Source organism: Penicillium rubens (assembly GCF_028828025.1).
Source record: "Penicillium rubens strain IBT 27055 chromosome Unknown utg000003l_segment0_segment0, whole genome shotgun sequence".
NCBI classification, from domain to species: domain Eukaryota; kingdom Fungi; phylum Ascomycota; class Eurotiomycetes; order Eurotiales; family Aspergillaceae; genus Penicillium; species Penicillium rubens.
Window position 1 is genome coordinate 7,713,094 of NW_026890601.1, and position 25,167 is coordinate 7,738,260.

At 51.7% G+C, this 25,167-nt stretch overlaps 10 protein-coding genes across 10 annotated transcripts; 5 read left to right on the forward strand and 5 right to left on the reverse strand.

Moving 5' to 3' along the window:
• Positions 1 to 42: 42 nt before the first annotated feature.
• coq4 (ubiquinone biosynthesis protein COQ4) lies at positions 43 to 967 on the forward strand (the record flags this gene model as incomplete). The annotated part of the gene is made up of 2 exons (XM_002563240.1): positions 43 to 247; positions 318 to 967. 2 exons carry the CDS (start codon positions 43 to 45, stop codon positions 965 to 967), a joined length of 855 nt encoding a protein of 284 aa, XP_002563286.1.
• A 279-nt stretch (positions 968 to 1,246) lies between these two features.
• N7525_009194 (DNA-binding protein) lies at positions 1,247 to 1,880 on the reverse strand (the record flags this gene model as incomplete). The annotated part of the gene is made up of 4 exons (XM_061214639.1): positions 1,247 to 1,530; positions 1,632 to 1,642; positions 1,697 to 1,791; positions 1,857 to 1,880. 4 exons carry the CDS (start codon positions 1,878 to 1,880, stop codon positions 1,247 to 1,249), a joined length of 414 nt encoding a protein of 137 aa, XP_061069070.1.
• Positions 1,881 to 3,345: 1,465 nt separating this feature from the next.
• On the forward strand, positions 3,346 to 5,394 carry N7525_009195 (guanine nucleotide exchange factor SEC2; the record flags this gene model as incomplete). Its single annotated transcript, XM_002563242.2, has 2 exons — positions 3,346 to 3,906; positions 3,964 to 5,394. 2 exons carry the CDS (start codon positions 3,346 to 3,348, stop codon positions 5,392 to 5,394), a joined length of 1,992 nt encoding a protein of 663 aa, XP_002563288.2.
• An 857-nt stretch (positions 5,395 to 6,251) lies between these two features.
• Positions 6,252 to 7,810, reverse strand: N7525_009196 (SURP domain-containing protein; the record flags this gene model as incomplete). The annotated part of the gene is given in 2 exon segments (XM_061214640.1): positions 6,252 to 6,772; positions 6,790 to 7,810. 2 exon segments carry the CDS (start codon positions 7,808 to 7,810, stop codon positions 6,252 to 6,254), a joined length of 1,542 nt encoding a protein of 513 aa, XP_061069071.1.
• A 767-nt stretch (positions 7,811 to 8,577) lies between these two features.
• On the forward strand, positions 8,578 to 11,610 carry pmt1 (protein mannosyltransferase 1; the record flags this gene model as incomplete). The annotated part of the gene is made up of 4 exons (XM_002563244.1): positions 8,578 to 8,837; positions 8,910 to 9,483; positions 9,543 to 11,006; positions 11,095 to 11,610. The coding sequence occupies 4 exons, from the start codon at positions 8,578 to 8,580 to the stop codon at positions 11,608 to 11,610; spliced, it is 2,814 nt and encodes a 937-aa protein (XP_002563290.1).
• A 488-nt stretch (positions 11,611 to 12,098) lies between these two features.
• Positions 12,099 to 12,901, reverse strand: N7525_009198 (uncharacterized protein; the record flags this gene model as incomplete). Its single annotated transcript, XM_002563245.2, has 4 exons — positions 12,099 to 12,149; positions 12,273 to 12,474; positions 12,654 to 12,697; positions 12,761 to 12,901. The coding sequence occupies 4 exons, from the start codon at positions 12,899 to 12,901 to the stop codon at positions 12,099 to 12,101; spliced, it is 438 nt and encodes a 145-aa protein (XP_002563291.1).
• A 625-nt stretch (positions 12,902 to 13,526) lies between these two features.
• erf2 (palmitoyltransferase ERF2) lies at positions 13,527 to 15,449 on the forward strand (the record flags this gene model as incomplete). The annotated part of the gene is made up of 3 exons (XM_002563246.1): positions 13,527 to 14,488; positions 14,544 to 14,652; positions 14,712 to 15,449. 3 exons carry the CDS (start codon positions 13,527 to 13,529, stop codon positions 15,447 to 15,449), a joined length of 1,809 nt encoding a protein of 602 aa, XP_002563292.1.
• Positions 15,450 to 16,241: 792 nt separating this feature from the next.
• On the forward strand, positions 16,242 to 18,776 carry N7525_009200 (putative histone-lysine N-methyltransferase (Ash1); the record flags this gene model as incomplete). Its single annotated transcript, XM_002563247.1, has 4 exons — positions 16,242 to 17,343; positions 17,400 to 17,773; positions 17,833 to 18,032; positions 18,086 to 18,776. 4 exons carry the CDS (start codon positions 16,242 to 16,244, stop codon positions 18,774 to 18,776), a joined length of 2,367 nt encoding a protein of 788 aa, XP_002563293.1.
• A 725-nt stretch (positions 18,777 to 19,501) lies between these two features.
• Positions 19,502 to 21,657, reverse strand: sC (sulfate adenylyltransferase; the record flags this gene model as incomplete). Its single annotated transcript, XM_061214641.1, has 6 exons — positions 19,502 to 20,038; positions 20,083 to 20,696; positions 20,755 to 20,900; positions 21,089 to 21,271; positions 21,362 to 21,389; positions 21,489 to 21,657. 6 exons carry the CDS (start codon positions 21,655 to 21,657, stop codon positions 19,502 to 19,504), a joined length of 1,677 nt encoding a protein of 558 aa, XP_061069072.1.
• An 870-nt stretch (positions 21,658 to 22,527) lies between these two features.
• Positions 22,528 to 25,111, reverse strand: N7525_009202 (uncharacterized protein; the record flags this gene model as incomplete). Its single annotated transcript, XM_002563249.2, has 2 exons — positions 22,528 to 23,669; positions 23,737 to 25,111. 2 exons carry the CDS (start codon positions 25,109 to 25,111, stop codon positions 22,528 to 22,530), a joined length of 2,517 nt encoding a protein of 838 aa, XP_002563295.2.
• Positions 25,112 to 25,167: the final 56 nt, after the last annotated feature.

Below are 25,167 nucleotides of genomic sequence, written 5' to 3' on the forward strand. Positions count from 1 at the left end.
GTCCCAGACCATGCACAGGTTCCTCTGGCTTTGGGATTCATAATGTCGGTACTTGGGAGGCGTGGGGCAATTGAGCTTCGGGCCTTGACTGCGAGCTCAAATCTATCAGCAAGCACTCTTCGGCCCTTTTCCGTTCTAAACCGCCCACCACCAAATTACCCTGGCCATGTCCCACTGACTACTATTGAACGCGGGGCTCTTGCTCTAGGTTCAGCAATTGGATCCCTTATCAACCCTAGAAGAGCGGGTGTGTGGATATAAGCTCCTACAGGCCCAGTATAGAATCTCGGATCACGATCTAACAAGATACTCTATAGATCTTATTGCGGCCTTGGGCGAAGCTACCGCGACACCATTTTTCATATACCGACTACGCGATGCCATGCTCTCAGATCCAACAGGGCGTCGCATTCTCCGTGATCGCCCCCGCATCACCTCCGAAACCCTCAACATGACCCATCTCCGCACCCTCCCCGAGAATTCCGTCGGCCGGACATACGCCAAATGGCTAGATCGTGAGGGTGTATCGCCCGACACCCGAGATAATGTCCAGTACATCGACAATGAGGAGTGCGCATATGTCATGCAGCGATACCGCGAGTGCCATGACTTCTACCACGCAGTGACGGGTCTACCGATTTTTGTGGAGGGCGAGTTGGCTCTCAAGGCGCTGGAGTTCCTGAACACACTTCTGCCCATGACGGGCCTGAGTCTATTCGCCTTTGTACGAATGAAGCCTGCCGAAAAAGAGCGGTTCCTCACGTTACATCTCCCGTGGGCTATTCGCAGTGGGCTGGGGAGTAAGGAGCTTATCAATGTTTATTGGGAGGAGGTGTTGGAGAAGGATGTGGATGAGCTTAGAGCCGAGCTGAATATTGAGCGTCCGCCGGATCTCAGAGAGATTCGGAAGATGATTCGGCAGCAGCAGAAGCGGGAAAAAGAGAGACAGCAGCAGGCTTCCAACTGAGCTGGTTTGCGTCATGCTGGAGTGATGGATCTCGAATATAGGGAGAGATGTATGATTATTGGATCGTTGTAAACCATATACCGATGCGCGGATGCGCGGATGCGAGGCTGATTGCCCTGAATTTAACTCAGCTGCATATAATGTAAAAGAACGAAGGACCATAACGCCTGGAGTAGATTTTTCCGGTGGCCCACGAGCGGATAGCAACAGAGGTATCCGAATGCAATAAACAAAAAGGCCATAGGCACGAGTGATCATATATCACATTTTATGCAACCCCTACAGGTCCAAGAGGTCATCATCGTCATCCCACCCACCTTTGCGGCGAGAGATGACGATTTTTTGCTCCTCCTCCTCTTTGCGCTGATTCTCCGCCACAGCCCCCAACAACTCCTTGAGCTGTGCCTCGGTTACTTTTGCCCGTAACTGTCCGGACTGGGCGAGCATGATGAGACGGTTCTCGATATCTGTTGCGCGCGATTCCTTAACGAGGCGGATACGGCCCAGACGATCGGCAGCTTCGGGGTCGAGGATTTGCGTCAGGATCGAAGCACGTTGCTCGGCTGGAATAAATCAAGGAGTTAGAAATTCGGCCACACAATGACGTTGCTTGTGGTCCGTCGAAGACGAATTGGATTAGAAAACGTTGGATCTGGAGACATACCCTCTGCTTGTCTGGTTGGATTCATTAGCATACAGCATATTCCTGCAACCTATTGCAACACTTACCGCCTCTGTTGTGCCTGCTCGCCACCATCCTGACCGGCTGGACCACCTCCGCGGGGTCCTTGTTGCTGGAGTTGCGCGAGACGAGCTCGTCGGATCTGTCTCTTTCTTAGTACTGGAGTCGAAGGGCGCACAGCTTTCACAGTATGGCTGTGAGACTGACCTCTTCTAGCTCTGCGTCAGCCATGGTGGATATTCAAATAGAATGAGGGGGCTTAGATTGATCAAATGTTGTAAGAGTCAAGGATTAATTTGGTGAACCCCACTTGGGCTCGCCTGGGTACGGAGGGTTGTAACGGCCATACTTGATTCCGGGGTAGTTCTGGACGAATATACAACATTTTACTGGGTTAGAGCATGTAGCTACTGGTCGAAACGGGAATCGATGAAATTAATGTCATAGCAATAATCGTATGTATATCGAGCTACTATCTATCTAGTTTTGTACAAGCTGCCCTCGCTATACAGTAGATAATTAAGAATCTACAAAAACCATACAACATAGGAAATAGATAGAACTAGACAGTGAATCACCGATAATAGATCTATCTACAACATACAATGTGCCTAGGTAGTGCTCTTTGTTAATCGCATGTGTTTCCCCTCTTTAAGTACGGGGCTACCTGCGGGGGAATTACACGTGGAACTTGCCCCAGTGAATACCTATATATGTATTTTATAACTTCACCGTCGACATGTATAATTTAATGCTTGATTGTGTTTAACTGTTTAATTGTTTAATTGACTTGTTTCATGGCCTAATACCTTAGTATATTTGCATGGTCACTGTTCTGTGTGATGAGACCTCAACATGTGCTTTATGTTGTATAGGCGCCTATCACGTAGCCACTAAAAACTGCGCCTTGAGGGGCAAATCTTATGAAAGTAAATTACCTACTCCGTACTCGTACCCCCTACCGATCGATAGCTTCAGGTTAGCTCCAAATTAAATCCCCGGGCTATCAGAAGCGCCCAGGGTGTCCGTTCCGTCTCCGGTCTCCGGGTGGCGATGCTGAGTTTGTCCCCCTCACATTGACTGTCCCTTCGTAAAGCCCACTTAATCTCCATCCGATCAAAGTCTTCACCTTCTTCCAAGTGTGTAGTGCAGTCGATCTTTCAATAGTCCTTGCTCGGTCCATATCCGGATGACTAAGCCTCGATTCATCCTTCAAGACTCGCGCTGCCACCCCAGTTTCCTCGACACCCTCAACAGGCTGATATCTCCGATCAGTCCTGTTTGTGGCGATTCAATCCTTCCTCTTCACTTCCAGCACACTCATTTTTGTTATCTTTTTCGGCCATCCGACTCTCCTCATTTCTAAATCCGGATTCCACTATCTTTCAGCCTATTACGTACCCCGTGGACCTACTCGACCGCACGCGCGACCTCTATTCTAACACTTAACCCTTTGGGGTGAATGGCGTGGATAGTAACCTGTCTACCCAAGCTTTTCCGGACGTGATTTTGTTCTCTGGCGACGAGCGAACCCTCTCTCGCCTTACATCCCGAACGCCTTCTACGTCACTCATCATGGCCGAGTAAGTATCCCATCAAGATGTGCTCTTTTTGGGACCTCAATTATTGACGCTTTAGGTGGGGCAGTTTAATTGCCTTTCAAACCTCTCATCATAGCTTCTTCTCGCCATCCAATATGATTACCCGCAACGCCCATAAGAGGTCGCTCTCCTCTGAGCACCGGTCGTTATCTCCTGACCGAACCGTCATCAAAGCGAAATCCACTACCAATCTCTCCGACATCGCTTCTTCAGATGGAACACAAAACTCCGGATTTGACGACAGCAGTTTCAGCACCCTGCAGGACCCGCGATTGATGGTCGGGCCGGAGGTCTCACATTCGACGTCATCGTCTCACCACCCCGATTTGAGCAACGAAGTAGCAGCGTTGTCTGTAAAATTGATTCAGGCCATCAACAACCAAACGAATCTCGACGATAGCCTGGTTGCTACTCGTCAAGAGCTAGAGCTAGCTCAGGGCAAGATTCAAGCTCTGGAGTTTCAGAATGAGAAGTACCGGCGAGACATTGACAACAAAGTCTATATCAAAAAGGTCGACTCTGATCGCGAAATTTCGCAATTACGCGATGCGTTAGCGGAAGAAACGGTCCAGCGTCTCGCTGCTGAAAAGGGCAGGAAAAATATTGAGCAAGAAGTAGAAACCCTTACTGCGGCTCTTTTTGAAGAAGCCAATAAGGTTGGTTATCTCCTTAAAACATGTGCATTTTAAATCTAAATTCTAACGCTATTTCAGATGGTGGCTGCAGCTAAAATCGAACGGGAGGCGGTGGAGAAGAAGAATGAGCAGTTACGTTCTCAAGTCAAAGACACGGAGTCGCTCCTGGCATCGCATCAAGACCAGCTTGCCGAGCTCAAGTCTGTCATGCAAGCGATGAACCTTCACAAAGATGACTTGGAAAGCCGTGCCACTCCGTCATCTCCAGACGAGGTCTCACAAGCGCAAGGTTCTAGTAGCCAAGAGACTGAGCTTGAACCCGCTCCTGTCTTGATTGGCAACCCCGAGGAGCTCACCCCGGGCCCTTCCTCCAGCTTTCCGCAGCTCCTCCGCATGGTTTGTCGGACGGACCTACAGGCTTATGAGGATTTCCGCGATCTGCTGGTACTCTCTCGGAGCTCTAAGCCTCCTAGCCGTGCTGCTAGTGGGTCATATGGGGGCCTGAACGTGATGGGTCTGGCAAGCTTTGCTAGTGGAGGATCTCCGTCGTCGACTTCATCGCCCACCAAAGGGTTTACCCATTCTCCCAATGGGAGTACCTCTTCTACAACGGGATCGAACTTTTCCTTGAAGGAAACTCGCTTTTACAAGCGGGTGCTTATGGAGGATATTGAACCTACATTAAGACTGGATCTAGCGCCCGGGATCTCCTGGTTGACCCGACGTACCGTTCTAAGCGGTATCTGCGAAGGCAGTCTTGTAGTGGAGCCAATGCCCCCATCATCCAAGAAATTCGAATTCCCCTGCTCTGTCTGTGGTGAACGCAGACCCGGCACGCCTAACGAAAGAACCCATCGTTTCCGAACATCCGATAGCGAGACTGCTCAAAGGTACTCACTCTGTATGCTCTGCCTAGAAAGAGTGCGCTCGTGTTGCGAGTTCACCGGTTACCTACGTCTCATCCTTGATGGACATCTTCGGGCTGGCGATATCGAAGAAGAAAAAGAAATTTGGGATGAGACCATCCGTCTCAGAGAGAGGATGTTCTGGTCCCGTGTCGGAGGAGGCATCATTCCAATGTGCCGCCCAAGTGAACCAGAGGCGGAGCCGGCCAGCACAGAGTCCAATAACGATGCCGCCGAGGACGATGATGACCGCTATCTCTACCCTGTGGACGTTACTTACATTGAGCCCAGGATGGAGAAAGTGTCAGCGGATCGACTCGCACCGGAAACACCAATCACAGAAACCGCTACTGAGCACATAACCCACCCTGATGTTCCTCGACCTCAAAGTTCTATTTATGACAGGGACGATGCTGCTTCTTTGAGTGACTCGGAACGCAAGCGAGTTTCTACTGATTCAGCAGCAAGCGTTTACGAAGAAGCTAGCGCTGACGTGGATGCCAATCCCACGGTACCCGTCCCCAACGAGCCCTCGATCGTTCTGAGTCGCGAGACAGACACAGACACAGACGTCGCCAAACCCAATGGTTTGAGCAACTCTTGACCTCGGTTGATCATAAGCGATCAACACGAGTGATACGACTACACGGTTTACCCAGCATTTTATGATCCGCCTAATGTCTTCCCCCACCCTTTGGCATTGCATTCTTGAGCCACTTAATACTCTTTCTTCTCCAGGTCGTTGATACAGACCTGCCCTTTGGAAATGCTGCTTCTGCTTCTACCTCTACCTCTACCTTTAATAATCCATTGGGTTACACCATGATGATGTTCCTCATTGGTTTTGGCTTTTTGGGTGTCCTCTTTTCACTTTCAGCAGCATCGCCTCTTGTATTATTATCAGCCTTTTCGCTTCCAACCATGTATACATAATAATGCGTTCTGTTTTTTCCCCTTGCTCCGTTTTCTTTCCCCACGGATATTTGGACCAGGTGTACGGATCTTCACTGTTTTTGTTCTTTTTTCCTTCTTCGTTCCCAATTTTGACTCGCGGCGATACTGGTCTCGGGACCCAGTGGTGGTGGAAGTATCGTGATAAATGATAGATGAATTTGAATCAAGTTACATACATAGATGATATATCTTCTCGGGATAATATACAGTAGAAGAGGTTGACACATGCCAGTTACTAATGCCCAAAGGAATCACCAGCACTTTGTACGCTACACAGATCCAAGTAATAACTACGGTGGAAAGAAGCATAGATCAGACAAGATGTTTCATGAGGTTACAGTAAAAGAGCGCTATTGTACACAAACAGAAAAAAAGAAGCTCATCCAGATTTCATCCCTTCCAAACTCCACAAATGGCAGAAAAGATACCTTCGACATAGAAAACCCCACGAAACCTCAATTTTGGGACGAGAACATCCCGTCTGAACTTCATTTAACCGGGGGGATATCATTTCTTGGCAAGCTGATGAATATGTCTGAGCTGGTCTTCGATATTCATACTCTGAGGGTTGGGATGCTGCACACCAGGCGGGCCAGCGTTCGGGGTTTGCGGGCCAGCCGGGCCATCGAGACCCATAGCCAGTCGCTTGCGGCGAGTTTCCTCCTCCGACTCGAGGGGAGAAGGATCGAAGACATCGCTGCGCTGGCTTGCAAGACGCTTGAGGTTGTTGACCACGTCGACGGTGGACAGGTTGGTGGTGGCACTGCGGGCTTCGGCCTTCGCGCGCTGCTCTTTCCAGCGCGGATCGAGCAGCTCGATACGGATGTGCTCGTCCAGTTCGTTGGAGGGCACTTTCTGGTTGCAGTAAGGACAGATCGCCATCTGGGGTTGTTGACGGCGGGCCTGGGCGCGGGGCACGTAGTCGGAGCGGATGCGGATTGGCTGTTGGCCTGGGGTGGCTTGAGCTGCTGCTTGAGCTGCGGCGGCTTGGTCGCGCGCTTGGGTCCGCTCGCGGATGCGCTGCTCCTCTTCGGGGTTGGTGTACTGGCCTGGTGGGGGAAGGGGCCTGCTGGGTAGGGCGAGACCGCGGGTTGGGGGGCGGGCATGGGGGCGGGTTGGACTGGGTAGGCGTTGTAGTAGACGGGTTCATCGAGGCCGGTGGGCATCGCTTCCTCGATGCGTCGAGTGTTGAGGGAAAGTGCTGCTCTTTGCTCGAGGGAGGCGGACTGCAGGTCATTGGCGGAGGTCGGCGGCGGCAAATCCGCGTGGTCGTCGTGCTCGGTGAACTCGACAGTTTCGACCACGACGAAGTCGTGCCAGTCGATCTGAGCGTACTCGATGCGCTCCTGTTCACTTTTCTCTTCTTTCTCTTGCTTCTGTTGCCGTTGGTACTTCACCCATTCTGCGCGTTGCTTAGCGCGCTCCATGATGTGGAATTTGTTCTTTGCATTTTGTTCCAGCTCTGCAATTCTTTTTGTGGATGAAGTCGCCTCGTCGATTCCCTCTGCGCGAAGCAAGATAGTGTATTGGTCGACCAATCGCGTGAAGAACTGGTAGAGACTATGCTGTGGCCGTAAGAAGTCGAATTGGAAATTTCTGGCCTCGCGCTGGGACAGCGCAGTCATGAAGGACTTTCCCCGCTTTGCGACAAATAATGCCGTCAGCTTGACCACATCCAAATCCTGTGCATTGATAATAGGCATGCGCGCCGAAAAGTGGAACGAGGACGGTTCAGGTGGCCCCTTGGGCTTTTCGGGTACCGCGGCGGCGACAGACTCACCAGCTCGCCCTGCTGGTCCAGCTACTCGGCCTGCTTTGTACTCGGCTGTGTACCATTGATAGTAGGGTTCATAGGCATCTCCAGGTGTCAGGAAGGAGAATTTGTAGTTGTTCTTTTCCTTCTGGCGGATACGGTCTTCGAAAGTACCTTTATGGCGAACGACATAACTTGCTGTGGTCTCGATGGCTTTTCGGATATCCTTGGGAGGAAGAACCATGCCCTCTGGAGGCTTCAGAGTGCCCTCAGACCCCTCAGGGCGAGGTGTACTTCCATTTGACGACTCCATGGTGGATGGTGAGGATTGAAGAAATGGGGACTTGTTAGACCGCAGATGATGGATGGAGGGCTTGAGTAACTTCACTAGCCACACTGTGTTTCACCGCCACAGAAAGTGGCATTACTGTGGCGGTGTGTCTTGTGGCGGTGTATCCCGTGCGCGGCCATGTTCCTGTCTGCATTTCCCCACTGAAATGCAGTCCGGAATGGGAATGTTTACTTTCTTTTTTACTTGATATAGCCAATATTGATATCTAGATCAGCTTACATGCATATAAGTAACAATAAAGATGACATTTTAAGACTTTGAATCCCACTTCTGTAAAGACCGTTACAATACTAGGGGGGCTAAAAACTAAGGGGCTCACATGTCCTCCACAGCCGCCGTTGATCTGGCCTCAAGGCGGACCTGCACGCTTTCGTCCATCTGCGTTCACTCTAGTTCTTGCTTTTTTCAACGTCCTTTTTCTTTTCTTACTCTCTCTTCACCGGCCAATTTTCTTTAATCTCTTATTTCTTCCCTGTCATGGGGCCTTTTTCCTCATCGTTACACGATCATTAATTGGTGTGGTGCCTGAAGCCATTGAACGGTTGACAGCTCGAGGTCGAAATCAGTTTTCGACAACGTCCACTCGTCGATCGAACCTTGAGAAGCCTCTCATTAACGATTTAAACTATAACTAAACTACACGCAATTCTCCTATCTTCTTTCCTCGACGTTCCGACTCCCGCCCCGTTCTCCTGAACTGCTGACGTCGTTCCATACCTGTATCGAGTATGGGCCAGAAAGCGAAAGACACACTGGCCGTACGGCCCCAGAGCCGTGGTAGGCGATCGCCCAGTCGGTCACCCAAGCCCAAGAGCCGCAAGCCTTTGCCAGTGCCTCGGACATATGCCTCGGATGGAGTGAAGAACAACGATATCTTCAAACTTCCCGGCTCGGACTATAAGCTTATTGTACTGGTGACACTTGTCGCTGCGGCTGTTCGCCTATTCAGAATCTACCAGCCCACCAGCGTCGTATTCGATGAAGTCCAGTACGTTCCCGCCAACCTTGTGCTATGAATCGAAATAAAACCGAACAGGGACTAACGATTTTCGCATAATAGCTTCGGTGGATTTGCTTCTAAATACATCAAGGGAAAATTCTTCATGGATGTGCACCCCCCGCTAGCTAAACTGCTGCTTACGCTGGCTGGCTGGCTTGCTGGTTTCGACGGCAACTTCGATTTCAAGGATATTGGCAAGGATTATTTGGAGCCCGGTGTGCCCTATGTGGCAATGCGCATGCTTCCAGCTATCCTAGGCGTTTTGACTGTCCCATTGATGTTCCTCACCCTCAAAGTTACGGGGTGCCGAACTTCGACTTCACTCCTAGGTGCTGGCCTGGTTATCTTTGATAACGCTTTGGTCACCCAATCCCGTCTGATTCTGCTCGACTCCCCGTTGATTTTCTTTACCGCCCTGACAGCTTTGGCGTTCAGCTGCTTCACCAACCAACAAGAGCTGGGACCGGCCCATGCCTTCCGCGGCCCCTGGTGGTTCTGGCTGGTGGTTACCGGTCTTTCTCTTGGCGCAACTTTGAGTGTGAAGTGGGTTGGTCTCTTCACTATGGCTTGGGTTGGATCTCTCACGGCTCTTCAATTGTGGGTACTGTTGGGTGATGCTAAAAATGTCACACCGGTATGTAATTCCATATTCAGACCAAGCCGTGTTCTATGCTAATAATAGGATTGTTACAGCGTCTGTGGCTCAAGCATTTCTTCTCCCGGGTCTTCTGCCTTATCGTCATTCCTCTAGGCTTCTACCTTGCCATGTTTGCCATTCACTTCACATGCTTGGTTAACCCCGGAGAAGGTGACGGCTTCATGTCATCGGAATTCCAGGCGACTTTGAACTCAAAGTCTATGCAAGATGTTCCTGCAGATGTCTCATTTGGATCCCGAGTCAGTCTTCGCCATCTGAACACGCAGGGCGGCTATCTGCACTCTCACCCTCACATGTACCCAACGGGTAGCAAGCAGCAGCAAATCACCCTCTATCCCCACAAGGATGAAAACAACGTGTTCGTTTTGGAGAACTCAACTCAGCCTCTAGGACCGTATGGAGAGGTCGAGGGCCCGTTCGCCTGGGACAACATGACTGCTCCTGGTTTCATTGAGGATGGTTCGATCATTAGGCTTTATCACGCGATCACTCACCGAAGAATTCACTCGCATGACGAGCGCCCTCCGGTGACCGAGGCCGACTGGCAATATGAGGTTTCTGCCTATGGATACGAAGGCTTCCCCGGTGATGCCAACGACTTATGGAGGGTTGAGATTGTTAAGTCCATGTCTGAGACCCCGGAGTCTAAGAAGCGTCTGCGGACTATCCAGTCCAAGTTCAAGCTGGTGCACGTCATGACTGGCTGTGTCCTATTTTCCCACAAGGTCAAGCTTCCGGACTGGGGTTGGGAGCAGCAGGAAGTGACATGCGCCAAGGGTGGTACTCTTCCCAATAGCGTTTGGTATATTGAGTCCAACCAGCACCCCGCTATGGCCCCAGACGCCGAGCGAGTCAACTACCGTAACCCCGGCTTCCTGGGCAAGTTCTGGGAATTGCAGAAGGTTATGTGGACCACGAACGCAGGCTTGGTTGAGTCCCACGCCTGGGATTCTCGCCCGCCCTCTTGGCCTACCCTCCTTCGCGGAATCAACTTCTGGGGCAAAGACAACCGCCAAATTTACCTCCTCGGAAACCCGCTGATTTGGTGGTCGACCACTCTGGCCATTGGAATCTATTTCATCTTCAAGGCTCTCTCCATTGTTCGGTGGCAGCGAAGCTGTGGTGACTACAGACACGTTTCCTTCAAGCGCTTTGACTACGAGGTTGGCACCAGCGTTTTGGGCTGGTTCTTCCACTACTTCCCATTCTACCTTATGGCGCGCCAGCTCTTTTTGCACCACTATCTCCCCGCCCTTTACTTCGCCATTATGGTCCTCTGCCAGGAGCTTGACTTCCTCACGAACCGCATTAAGAGCCTGGGGCTCGCGTCCAGGCCTGTAATTGGCAAGGCTCTGATGGCAATCTTCCTGGGTCTTAGCGTTGTTGTGTTCACTCTCTACGCCCCACTCGTGTATGGCAACCCCTGGACTAGGGATGCATGCAATCAGGTGAAACTGCTCGGTTCCTGGGATTTCGACTGTAATACCTTTCACACCGACGTAAGTGTTCCGGAATGGAGACCTCCCCGGCGAGGTTATTGAACGAATCGACGAGACCACGACTAACATGGACTTCAAACGCCACTAGTTGAGCCAGTACATTACTCAGTACGTGCCGAGCATGCCGCCCGTGGCTGCCCCTACAACCGCAGCCCAAGCACCACCCCCGCCGCCGCCAGTCCAGGCTGAAGAACCTGCGCCTGCGCCTGCAAGTGAGGCTATCCAAGAATCAGACCCAGCGGCCGTCACCGCGCCTAAGATCGCTGGCTCTATGGCGCGCGTTGAGTACCGCGACCAGAACGGCCAAGTTCTTGACGAGAACCTGGTAGCCTCGCTCCGGGCAGAAGGTAAAGTTAAGTTCGAGACTCGCTATGAGCCTGGCCAGCCTTTGCAGAATGCCCACGATGTTCCCGTCGTTGATGGCCAGCTTGCGCCCCCGCACCCGGATGTGCAGGGCCAGAATCCCGAGACTGGTAGCGCGCCCGAGGACTCCATTCCCCCTGAGAGCCCTGCCTCTGTGGCCGATGGCAACGAGCGCTCGGTCGAGCAGTCAAGCTCCATGGAGGCTAAGCCTGCCAGTGAGGGTAATGAGGCCACGAAATAGTGGTTGTCTGGAAAGATGGAAAATGTAAGAGGAGAGCGGATTCTGCCATGTATAATGAGACTTCATAGAGTACTTGCCCATTCCCCTATTCCGTTGTTAGCTTTTTTCTAGTGTTGTCGTAATCGACACTGATATCCGCAGATTCTGTGCTATATCTCGTAACATCAAAGGTACATGGTAGTTATTTGGCCGCTTTCAGCGCTTTTGCAACTGGTTTGTCAGATATGGTTCTACCTAGGTAGGATGCTAATTCAACCTTGTAGGCTAGTCAGCAGGATACGGATGGATGTAACGCAAGAAAGAGAGCTATTCCCAATTGACTCTTTATCTGAATACGTATACTATGCACAAATCTCTTGCTGTCCCAATGGCAAGTTCACGCAGCCCTCTCCTCTCCCCGGTCTTAGTGTACAGCAGCCGGCCGCAAGAAACGGCGGTTAGCTTCATTCGACTTCTTAAGGCACTTCTTATGGCTAAACGATAGCCATTTAGTAGTCCCACTCCTCCTTGCCGTACTTGTTGAACTTCTCGTGGAGGTCCTGTTAGAAAGAAACTAATGTCAGTATTCTTTACCAAAACAGCCAACGCGATCACATGGCACTCTGAGCAAGTTGTGGAGTGATCCCACGTATGGCATAAACAAAAGGTCCAGGAATCCGTACCTCGGGCAGGGTGACATTGGGAACAATGACGGTGTTCATGGCGCTGGGAGCAGCGCGGAGGGGCTGGCTCTTGTCACCGTGGGGGTGGTACTGGTACTTGTAGACCTTGCCATCCTCGGATTCGCCGTGCCAGGGCATGGCACTCTCGCCAATGCGAACGTTGCTCTCAGAGTTCACGGAAGTGGGCTTGCGGCCGAAGTACCTATATTATCGCGAATGCCGAACTGATTAGCGATTGGCCATTGTACGTGCGTGCGCCATTGAGAGTGGTGGGTAGATTGGGTAAAATCCCCAAGAAGTGCTGATACGTCACAGTGGCGCAAATGGGGCGAACCATTTGGGCATGAGGCATTGTAGGGCAATTTCGGGAGGGATGCTCACCATCCCGCAATCAGGAAAGCACCAGACATGACACCGAGAAGGACCTAGAAGCAAGACAGTTAGAATGAAAGCTCGAGGGCGGTTCAATGGCTCCGTGGGATCCGTACGTAGAGCTCGGGATCACGCTTGCCGGCCTTGTCGAGGTTGGCCTCCTCGACCTTAGAGGAGTTGAAGCGGCGCGGGGGAGCGCGGAGGAGGGACTGGCGGGTCAGAGCCCGGCGGGTAGCCAGAGCAGCAATTGAAGACATTGTTGCAGCAATTCGAGCGTGCGTTGGAAGGAGAATTCGTGGGCGGAGAACTGGAGACGGGGTAGTGGGAGAGAATCATGAACATCGAATGATGTTGCCGGAATATCAGGTGACGCTGAGTCATCACCGGTTCAAGCAATCGGGTCATGACTTTCGAGCTTCCTGTTGGTTGATATTCTGTGGTTCGAATTATCCAACTTGCTGACGCATATACGATCATTCCTGTTGATTTCTGCGATGTAATTGGCCTTTACAATTTGTTTGGCTCATCGATCGCTGTTTACGCCTGAGGTGTGTTGTTCCGGTTTTCTCCATCAGGGGCTCTGCATCTTGGCCCTTGCGGCGCGTTCGTTAGTGGAACTCTGCATTGGGATTTGAGACTAATGGAATTATAGGACCTTGATTGCTTGATCCTTTTGTTTACTTTCGCTCATTAGACGCTGTCTCGGCTCTATCGTCACTCCTTTTTCTGCTCTGCTCGCTGCTCGCCGTATCCCGTCGCTATCAGCTGCCTACGTTACACTGCGATTCACCTCCATCCCTTCGCTATTGCCGATTCGGAACGCAATATGATAGCGCGCATTTCCATCTAGCAATTGTTAATATTCACCATCATTCCACGGCTATGGAAAACTCCGCAGATCGCCCGGAGACTGGCGACACAAACCAGGGATCGACACCGCACCCTGTGCTAGGGATTCCTCGGCCTCCCTCTGTGGGCGGAATTTCGTCCCGAGTGACAGATGAAGATGGAGAGCGAACACCATCTTACACATCACCTCACCCTCCCCACCAGTCGCGGCCTTCAGTTTCATCCAGGCGTGGTCCGCCTCCAACGCGGAACTCGGTGACCAGCAGACCTGGTAGCTCGGGAAGTCGATTGAGTAGAACACATATCCCGTCTCTGACGGCACAGGCATTTTTTCGGCCTATGAGCTCGCAACGATTGCAGGCACACCGAGGAACACGCCCTGTGACTAAAGGAACGGTTTCATCCGCCGACGACTGGACAGAGCATGGTAGCCAGAACAGGGGGAGCTTGATCTCCAATAGCACGGCCCCGCAAGGATCTCAGCATCCGGCTGATATGGAAGCTCCTCCGTCTCGAGGAACGGAATTCACAGATCCTATTATTCCAGACCGCAACACCTCCAACGCTAGCCCCACCGGTAACACGACCATCCGGAGTCTGGGTGAAAGCGTCCGACTGCTGCGGGATCGAGATCAGAAAGAGAAGCCCCAGCGTCTCAACCTGGGCGCCAACTATACAGGACATGCTGTGCAGGATACACCACCAAAATCACCACTGTCATTCCTATCATTGCAAAATCGGGGTGCAGGGCACGGCCACGATTCTCGGGCCCATCAAGGCCACGAACATCTCTCCTCCGCTGGCTCCTCTCCGGGTCCCCTCGATGTGAAAAAGCCCCCTCTACCAAAAACGAAGCTGGGTAAGAATTACGAGTACTTCCTCGGCAACACATTCTTCTGCGGCGGGGGGCGGTTCCAGAACTCGAGAGACAAGCCTGTCAATATTGCAACAGGACTTTTAATCGTTGTACCTTCGGCGTTGTTCTTTGCCTTCTCGTATGTGGACTCACTTGATATGACCGTCGGGCCAATGGCTAACTTCTGAAATTAGGGCACCCTGGCTATGGCATAATATCTCTCCTGCCATTCCGATAGTGTTTGCTTACATTTTCTACGTGTGTTTTTCGTCGTTTGTGCATGCATCAGTCGTCGATCCTGGAGTAAGTGACTCGGTCTTGATTGAGTCTCAAGTTTCGTGGTGCTAACATGATACTCCTAGATTATGCCTCGGAATGTACATCCTATGCCTCAGCCGGATTCTTCAGATGACCCTCTGGCGCTTGGTCCGCCCACAAATGACTGGGTTATGGTCAAGCTTGCTACTTCCGATGTAGCTGCCATGGACGTGCCTGTGAAATACTGCAAGACATGTAATATTTGGCGGCCTCCTCGCTGCTATCACTGCCGTGTCTGCAACAACTGCGTGGAAACCCTCGATCATCACTGCGTGTGGCTCAACAACTGTGTTGGTCGCCGAAACTATCGCTATTTCTTTACTTTCGTTAGCTCTTGCACCCTCTTGGCTCTCTTTTTGATCGGCGCTAGTCTGGCACATATATTGGTCTACAGGTCTCGGGAAAGCATCTCATTCGGGGCTGCAATCTCCAAATGGAGAGTGCCATGGGCCATGGTGGTCTATGGGTTGGTTGCAGTGCCATACCCTACATCACTTTGGGCATATCATCTCTTCCTAGTTGGCCGCGGCGAGACTACCAGAGAATATCTCAACTCGCACAAGTTTGCCAAGACTGACCGACATCGACCATTCACACAAGGAAACATCCTTAAGAACTGGATCGCTGTTCTTGGGCGTCCTCGCCCTCCTACCTACATGCAATTCAAGCAGCGGTATGAAGACGGTGACCAACGCTTGGACTCACAAAAGCGCAAGTACCGTGTCCCAGATGTCGAGTCCCAAGGCATTGAAATGCAACATGTTGGTCCCCAACAGGGCTAAAACAAAAAAAAGTCGCTTTTTGCCAGTCGGCCTTGGCTCGGCGGCTACGATCTGTGAAGATGATATTCATGATTTCCTCCTTTTCTCTGCCCACCTATTCCTGTTCTTACTGGGATCCTTCATACCCGTGGACACATCTATCACTTTCTAATCACCACATTACACATACCCTTCTTGTCGCCATCTCCGTTTGATTTGATACACCTGGCGCAGACATAATTTCTCTCTTTCTACTGATCTGTCATGATCTATTTCTTATCCTGTTCTATCCTGTTACCTGTCGTGACTACATACCTGGGAATGGGCAACCCTATCCAGAACCAGCCTTTTCTTTCCATGTCCTATTAGGACCATATATTCACCTTTGTTTGGACATTTGATATCATTCTGTGTATGTTACAGCTAGAATAATCTATATATCCATATCATCCCAGTCATAGAATCTCTCGTGTTCATGTGGGGGGGAGTGAGGGATTTCGGCATTCCACCAGGGCAGGCTTCTGGCGGATGCTTATTTTCCCCTTCTCCCTTGCTTTGTCATTCTTTTCATTGCGTTAGTACTCTTGTAGATCGGGAAATTCTACGGTTGGAGTGCTCGAAAGTGTTGTTGCACGCGTCAGACCCTCACCCTAGATTGATAAGAAGCGCGCGGGAAGCTGATCCTCTTCGATCCGACACCTTCCCCTGATATTTCCCCATCCAGCCCGACCACACGCGCCAGTTGCTCTACATCGATAGAGAAAGGGCGGTTCCAGGTGGAATTGTCCTTTTTGTTATCTTATCCTCACGAAAATGGCGCCACGAACGTCCCGGTCAGTCGCGTCCGCGGCTCCCGACGCCCAGGCTCACGAGCCTACCGATGACAACATGAGCCTCGACGTGCCAGAACAGCTCTTGACGCCTGAAAACAGCCGCTCGGAGACCTCGAGCAACAACGAGAACGCGCTCGCCGACGAAAAACCCGCAGGACGGCGAAGGTCAACACGGGTTGCACGCGCATCGTTGCGACCCGGCGAGCCACTAGACGACACAAACAAGGAGCCCGCGGCCTCATCTAGCGAGGCCTATGTCGACAGTCTTGCCAAAGCGAAACGATCTCACTCTTCTCTCCGCCACAGTATTGCAGTGATGGAATCTTCCTTGTGGAGCGGAGCTCCAGTCGACGATGATACCGTGGCCGACGACACTGCGGCGCCCGATACACCGGTCTCAAAGTCTTCCCAGGACTTACAATCAGAGGATATGAACACGGCGCTTCAGCAGCGGACGCTACGGAAGCGTGTGGGGAAGGCATTGGTCGAAGACGAAGGAACGCCCACGGCTGGGGTGGTCCCAACCCGAACCTCTCCTCGCAAGTCTCTACGACGGTCTGGTCGCTTCAGCCTGATGGATAAGGCTTCAGATCTGGTCGACCGGGCCAGCAGTATATTGGGAAAGCGCACGAGAGGCCTGGCAGACAAGGATCTTGGTCGGCGTGCTAGTCTCCGCCCTCGCAATAATGCCCCGTCGAAAGACGAGACGGCTCTCTCGGCAGTCAACGAGCCTGCATCAAAGAAGCGTCGAGTATCTGAGAGCGACTTGTCCAAGCTCCAAGATCAGGATACTCCTGAACCAGAGGAACCGGCTGTATCTGCTTCGCGACCTCGCAAGATATGGTTGTCGCATGGCCTTTATACAGGACAGGAACCCTCGGACTCGCCTCCTAAGCAGCGCCGGAGTAAGAATTCGAAGAAAACTGGAACCGGTCCCATGCAGCGCACCATCCTTCCCATGCCAATGTTCAAGGGTGCTCGTCTTTTGAAGACTGGACGGGACTACCAGCTGCCGTATGATATCTTCTCGCCACTACCACCTGGACAGCCTAAGCCCAACGAATGGCGCAAGACTAACAAGAGTGAGTGGCATGTCGAGTATCTCACATTATGATGTGAGGGCTAACAGACAGTCTAGATGTTTTTGTTGGTGATGCCGGAAGTTTTTGGAAGGCGAACAAAAAGCTCGAGCTGTCTACTTGTATGTGCACTGAAGACACTGGCTGTGATGAGAATTGCCAGAACCGCTATATGTTCTACGAGTGCGACAACGGTAACTGCAGGCTGGGTCCTGAGTGCGGTAACCGAAACTTCGAGGGCCTTAAGCAGCGGACTAAGGCCGGGGGCAAGTATAACATTGGAGTCGAAGTCATCAAGACAGCAGATCGCGGATATGGCGTCCGCAGCAATCGTTCCTTCGAGCCCAACCAAATTATTGTGGAATACACCGGCGAGATTCTCACTCAGCTTGAATGCGAGAAGAGGATGAGAACAGTATACAAAAACAACGACGTACGTGCCCTTTCTCTTGGTGCTTTATGGACTGGTATTTATTGACATCGCACAACCAGTGTTATTATCTTATGTATTTTGATCAAAACATGATCATTGATGCTACGCGCGGGTCTATTGCTCGCTTTGTTAACCATGCCTGTGAGCCAAACTGCCGTATGGAGAAATGGACTGTTGCTGGCAAGCCACGCATGGCACTCTTCGCTGGAGATCGAGGAGTCTCCACAGGGGAGGAATTGAGCTATGACTACAACTTTGAGTGAGTATTACACGTGTATCAAACCACTTGACCATGTACTAATACTATATCAGTCCCTACTCTAACAAGAATGTTCAAGAATGCCGCTGTGGATCAGCGAACTGTCGAGGCTTCCTTGGTCCACGGCTGAAAGAAAAACAGCAACGTGCTAAAGAACTCGAGAAACGAAAGGCCGAGGGAAGTCCAAAGACGACAACTGCCAAAAAGGTCATAGGAAAAAAGCGAAAGGCCTCAGAAGAAGCCGAAAGCGACGACGAGGCCCCGCAAGGCAAGAAGCGCAAGATTATCAGGTCCAAGTCCATCAAGGCCGGCGTGAAAAAGGCCGTGGCTGCCGTCCGTGGGAAGAAGACGACCAAGACAACGGCAAAGGGCAAGACCACGACTGCTGTCAAGTCGAAGACTAACGTTAAGCTACCAACCGTCAAAGCCACAGGCCGGATCAAGGCCACTGTGCGTGCTTCCCGATCAAACAAGACAGCCAAAGAAACCCCGGCTTCTCCCAAGAAGACAACGTCCCAGCTCAAGCGGCCCTCCGCTGAGACCAAGAAGAAAATTCTCGCTACTGCTTCCAAAGGTTCCGGGGCTTCTCCTCGCAAGCCTGCGAAAAGGGTACCTGCCAAGAGCCCCGTTAAGGCTAAGAAACCTGCTCCCAAGGCTAAAAGCACTCCCAAAGGGGGCTTTGGCAAGGGAGTCAAAAGTGCAGCTCGACGTGTTATGAAGTCTGTCAAGGGATCAAAGAAATAACTGACCTCTGGTCAGACTTTGTGAGCTTTTCACGCGGCCATCTTCTGGCAATCCCAGGTCTATCAACCAACAGCTGGGAAGTCTTTTGTTATTTTATTTTCTGTTGACCTCGACACTGGTCCATTCTTTCTATTCTTGATAATTTTCCCGGTAATCTTTTATTCTTTCGACTTTGGCTAGGATTCGTGCTGGCAATTTACCCCCATGTACGACATCGTGTGTTTATTCCTGGCGTTTTGTTCCTTTCCCCTTTTCACTTCACTTTGTTTTCTTCTATTTCTATTTCCCTTTGCATTGTGCAGTGGCTTCGTGGTTCTTTGGGGGGTTTTTTTCTTTGCTTTACGCGTCATGGTTATGAAAGTGTCCACGGGTGATTGCTCGGCATCAGCTCTGATATAGCTCTGATAATATAGCCAGGGTAGATGCCTCTAAATTCAACATGGTTTCCCCTGGAATTCCTAGTTCATAGATCTCTGGAGGAAAGTCTAGGCATAGTTAGTACTTATACTATTGGATGAGTTACTGGATTGTTTGTTTCTCTTCTGTCTCTATAACTATAAAACCACCTGTGCTATGCCCTTACTTATCTATCCTGGGCCAATACATTGCTTATAGTGCACAAAGTCAGATCACAAAACCAAATCTATTGGCAACTTGAACTATCTAAGCCAGGGGAATCCATAGAAGAACAAAAAACATATAATCGACTCCACCAAGCCTCGCGCTTACTGACGCTCCAGGAAACCCTGGCTCTCCAGAACGAGAATGATCTCGTGCACAATGCTGCGCACACTCTGCTTGGAGAAGTCGACAACGAGATCAGCCTTCTCAGGAGTCTCGTAAGGGTCATCGACACCAGTGAAGCCCTTGATCTCGCCACGACGAGCAGCAGCGTAGATGCCACGCTTGTCGGACTGCTCGCAGTGCTCGAGGGGAGTGGCGACGTGGACCAGGAAGAAGGATCCAGCCTGGGAGACGGCGTCACGGGCGAACTTGCGGGACTCCTCGTAGGGAGCAATGGGGGCGGCGATGACAGCGGCACCGGCGCGGGTGAGCTCAGTGGCAACGAAGGCAATGCGCTGGATGTTGGTGTGGCGGTCCTCGCGGGTGAAGCCCAGCTCGGAGGAGAGCTCGTGGCGGACGGTGTCACCCAGCAACAGGGAGACGGAACGACCACCCTGCTGGTTCAGGGTAACCTGCAAAGCACGGGCGATGGCATCCTTGCCGGAGTTCATGTAACCGGTCAGGAAGATGGTGAAACCCTGGGTGGCGCGAGGGGGTTGGACTCGCGCAGGATCTTGACGACCTCCGGGTAAGAGAACCACTCGGGGATGTGAGCGCCGGAGCGCAGACGACGGCGGAGCTCGGTACCGGAGATGTTGAGGGTCTTCACGCCAGCGGGGACCTGGTCAACGGGGCGGTACTCATCGGTGTCGGGGAGGTAGGTAACCATCTGGAATTCGACGACCTCGATGCCGAGCTCGTCCTTGTACTTCTCGACAGCGTGCTGAGCATCGTAGGGGCCGTAGAAGTCCTCGCCCTTGGAGTTGGAACCGGGACCGGCGTGGTCACGACCGACAATGAAGTGGGTGGCACCATGGTTCTTACGGATGATGGCGTGCCAGATGGCCTCACGGGGACCACCCATACGCATGGCCAGACCCAGGAGACCCAGGACGGCCATGCCGTTGGGGTAGCGGGGAAGGAGAGCCTGGTAGGCGCGGACACGGGTGAAGTGGTCAATGTCACCGGGCTTGGTGAGACCCACAACGGGGTGAATCAGGACATTGGCCTGGCGGGAACGGGCCGCGCGGACAGTCAGCTCACGGTGGGCACGGTGCATGGGGTTACGAGTCTGGAAAGCGACGACACGGGACCAGCCCAGCTTGTCGAAGTGGACACGCAACTCTGCGGGGGTGTCTGTAGAGGAAGATTTATGAGCCAGATTCAAGGGCGGGACGAGGGGAATTGAACATACAGCGGAGGGCGACATAGTCGTAGTGGTTGAGCTTGTTGACGGCCTCGATCTTTCCACCAATGTAGAACTCCTTGACGGTGTTGTTCAGGTAGACGATAGCCGGGTGCTCTGGGTCACCGCCGAATACAAGCTTGGCCTCTTTAGTCCTAAATTAGGGGAGAACCACGTCAGCGAGCCCCACTATAGCACGAACCACATCGACTCATTGGGTAAGGATTCGAGGTTGGTGACATAAAACGCCCATTATAAGGTGTCCGAGGGTACGGGAAAAAATAAGGATCGACAGTGCGACCGGTTCCGATTGTCAAATTGAGAGAAAGGAGGGCAAACTCACTTGTCGGGGCGGTAAATGTCGTCGATAGTAAGAATAGCCAAGTTACGGTCGTCACGGAAGTCACGCAGGGTGATGCGAGAGCCAGCCTGGAGCTTCTTCTCATCGATAACCTCTTGGCTAGCGTCGAGGGTAATGGGCATGGAGAACACATTGCCATCAGCAAGGCGGTTGTCCTCACAGACACTATGCACATTGTCAGCTGCCGCTGTTATAGGTTATTCGCCCAGAATGAGGGGTTTCTCATTCCAATGGGATCATCCGTGTCATGCATACCGGTCGTAGTCTGCCTGGTTCATGAAACCTGCATGAAGATTAGCCCATTGCCCTCTATGCCCGTGCCCCTCCCCAAAAACAAGGAACATGGATCTCAATGGATCTCAAAAGAACCAATTGCACTTACCCTCCAGAGGAGAGAAACCTCCGTTCATGATCAGTTCGAGATCACACAGCTGGCGCTCAGTGAGGGTCACAGCGGGGAGAGACTCGGCCTCAGCGGCGAGCTCGGCCTGGCGGGGAGCATCGCGGGCGAGAAGGTCCTTGAGGACACCACCGTGAGGGGCGTTGGCCATAGTGAATATAAAAAAGAAAGGATAGAATAGAAAAAAAGAGTAATGTACAAAGAAAAGGGAAAAAGAGAAAAGAAGGGAAAGCTTTGCTTATCAAGAGATTTCCTTTGGAGCCCTGGTGGATTGCACCATCCACAACCATCCACGTCCAACAGAAGTCGTCAACGTGTGGAGACGGTGGAAGTCTTGGCTGAATGTCCTCGGGGTAACCAGGTTGGATGTTAATTATGGACCTTAGGGCTATTATTTGCCGGGAAGTTTCAGAATGGTTTCATTCATATCAATATATCTATCAAATATATATGTCTTTACAATTTTGTAACAGTTTAAGTGTATAGTTCTGATATATTAGTCGCAGATTCATGGACCAACATTCTAAGTATGTCTGTATATGGTACGGAAGACTCAGGTTCCGGATTTTCAGGGGCAAATAGACGATCCCTTTGATTGAGATCATCATAATATGAGGGGATTTATGAATCTTAATAGAAGATGAAGAAGTATATATATAGTCCGAAGTACTTGGACTTGCTCAATTGATATATGTTGTATATGCTAGTAGTCTTAGTAGTCCATGTACTTCCCTCCTCCCATAGACTCAACTTAGCGCCACATCGAGGTCATGTGATGGAGCACGTCACCTCCGCGCCGAATCACGACATTGTACTTCCTAATTAGGAAAGAATCGGCCGGGTAATCTAAAACCCTAAATCCGGCCAACGTTCGAATGTTGGCTAGAATTGACCTACAACAGTTGTACATACATGTACCTTACAACGTACGGAGTATGATAACATGATAAACCCAATATACATAATTAAATTGATGGAGCTATATACACCTTTTGCCTACATACATATTTTCAAAACATCATCACTCAGCCTTCACCGTGCTATTGGGAAGCGTGATCGTCAAGTTCTCAAAATCCACAGCGAAAGCCCCCACCGTCATGGCCGGGTGAGTGGCGTTCGCATACGAATCAACCAGGTATCCTTGGATATTCTCCTCCGAAGACTTGGCCGTGTCAAGTGAGCCTGTCTTCTGCAGAATGTACAACACCGCAACCCGAGAAAACCCAACAACGTCCTCGGGAACGCTGGTCCCAGTGGACGTGGACGTGGACGCGGACGCCTTTGTCCCGGAAATGGATTGAGAGCTGGTACTGGTGGTGGAAGCGCTCGCTGACTCGGTTTGAGTGGGTGCCAACGTGGTCGTAGCTGACTTGTGGGAGTCATCATATAGGATACCGTTCATAGTGGCCTCGGCACGGACAGCTAGGACTGGTGTTGGGTCGGTGGTTGAAACGGATGATGAATCACCGTGCTTCCCGTTCTCTTCAGATGGCATCGAGTCGGCTATCAATTGTACAGATCGGCGGGTCTTGTTCGTGTCACTTGTAACATCGTCGAAAGCCACGAGCGCGTTTTCGGTCTTGCAGGAGACGTCGTTCATGCTAAAAAGAGCCATGATCGTGACTTGGTCGAGGGTGATGCCGTATTTCGTCTTGGACCCCTCGAATAGAACAGGGAGTGTACTGCCCATGGTCGCATTCCATCCGTTAATTAGTCGGGTGGTGGTGCAGCTATCATCACCCGCAATATTGCATTGTGAGCCGGTATAACCGTTCGAACAAACGCATGAGCACTCATCGCCGGCCGAGACGCTCATACCTCCGTTCTCACATGGGTTCTTTTCAGCACAGGATGAGTTCGCTTTCTCGCGGGGCACAGCGATAAGGAACACAGGGAGAAGAATCGCGAGAACGACGATGATGAAAATTACAATGCAGATGAGCACAAAGATCTTCCGAGGCATTCCGCAGCACGTCTTCCTGCGTCGGGGAGCATTTGGGTCATCATCACTGGAGTTAAGTTGCTCAACATTACGCAAGTTAGAGCGCCCAAAGAACATGGGCCATGATGTGCGTGATGCACGACCTTCGGATGTGGCCAAAGCCGGGGGCGGGAAGGAGGCCAGCATGTCAGATATAGAGCCGGAGTTGCGTGGTCGGTGTCCTAAGCACAGACTTGTTAATACTACTCCCGGAAATTCCACATGATGTTCTTGGTCCGAAGCACTCACCCATCGCAGTCCTGAACCCTGCCTCATCACCACCAGCCAGATTAGCTCGACTAGCGGTTCTCCCATGATCCAGGTTCGTCGCCAGCTTTGTCGCCCTCCGAATCAAATCAGATAGACTGGAAAGGCTCCCACGAGCCTCTGCATCCCGCAACGCATGCATATTCAGAGCAGGAGGCTTGCGACCTCCAGGCCTTTTATCACTCATTGTTGGTGCAGCGTGAGGCAGCTGTCCGAAGGCCTCGAGCTCTTTTTCGAGCCGCGTATCGGAGGGCGAGTCGTACTGCGTGGAAAAGGGTGGCTTTTCCGGATCTACACCTTTCAATGATTCACTCGATGCTGTAGTAGACGACTTTCGTAATTGGCTTGGGATATGGGGCATCTGGTTTGCAGCAGCTCCTAACCCGATAGGTCGTACTTCTGTGCCCTTGACGGATTCCTCCTGGGTGGGTGCTGGCATATCTGCAACGGAAACGGGGTTAGACTTGGTGATGGTACGCATCGTCGGCTTTCCTCGCTTTCCGATACTGGCATTTCGGACAAGCCTCGTATCTTCCTCTTGGAGGCCCGGTGACCGCTGACCATCATCTGATTCCATGTCTAGATATGCTCCCAGAATCTCGGATTCGGCAGGACCAGATCCCCAACTCGAGGGGACAGCTCGGCTCGACGCGACGGAGCATTTGGTAAATCGAGAGTTGGCGAATTCTTCTGGAATGGGCGAGACGGATGATCGGCGAGCCTGGGGAGGCTTTCGTGCATTGAGTGGTGCGACAAGGCCTGCCGTCCGGTGGCTGGGGTCATCCTGAGATTGGCTGGACTCGGGCAGCAGAAAAGTAGGTGGAAATTGGGGCACATCAGGGACAGAGGGTGTTGATGAAGTCACAGATTGTCTGAACAACTCTTCTGTTGCAATCGATATTCGAGGAGTCGTCATGTCGATTGTGCTGGTAGGACTGGCAGGGGCATCATTTATCGGCCGGCGTGAATGCGCTAACGGAGGCGGCTGGAGTTGTGAGAAGGACCGGGGAGGTCTTTGGTTCGGAGCCAAGCTCATTTCTGAGACTCGGCTATCCCGTTCGGAGTAAATGGATGGCGAAGGGAGTTCACTTGGATGAGGTGGTCTCTGAGGCGGAGGACCACGCGGAACCAGATACCTAGGATGTTGATTGATCGGGTGCGGTGGGAGACTAGAGTCAGGAAGAGGCCATTGTGTTTGATGGGAGATATCCCTGGGGACAGGCGGATGCCTCATCTGCTGGGGTGGTGAGGTTCGTTCTGGACGCACGCCAGCGTCCAGCATTTGTCTGGCCCGCTTGACAGATCCTTTCCTGTCAGGCTGCCCAGAGGGCGCGGAGTTTGGTACTTCTGTACTCATTGGTCGCTTGGTCAAAAGAAGTATGGATAAATGGAATGCCGCGGTGGATGCCCTTG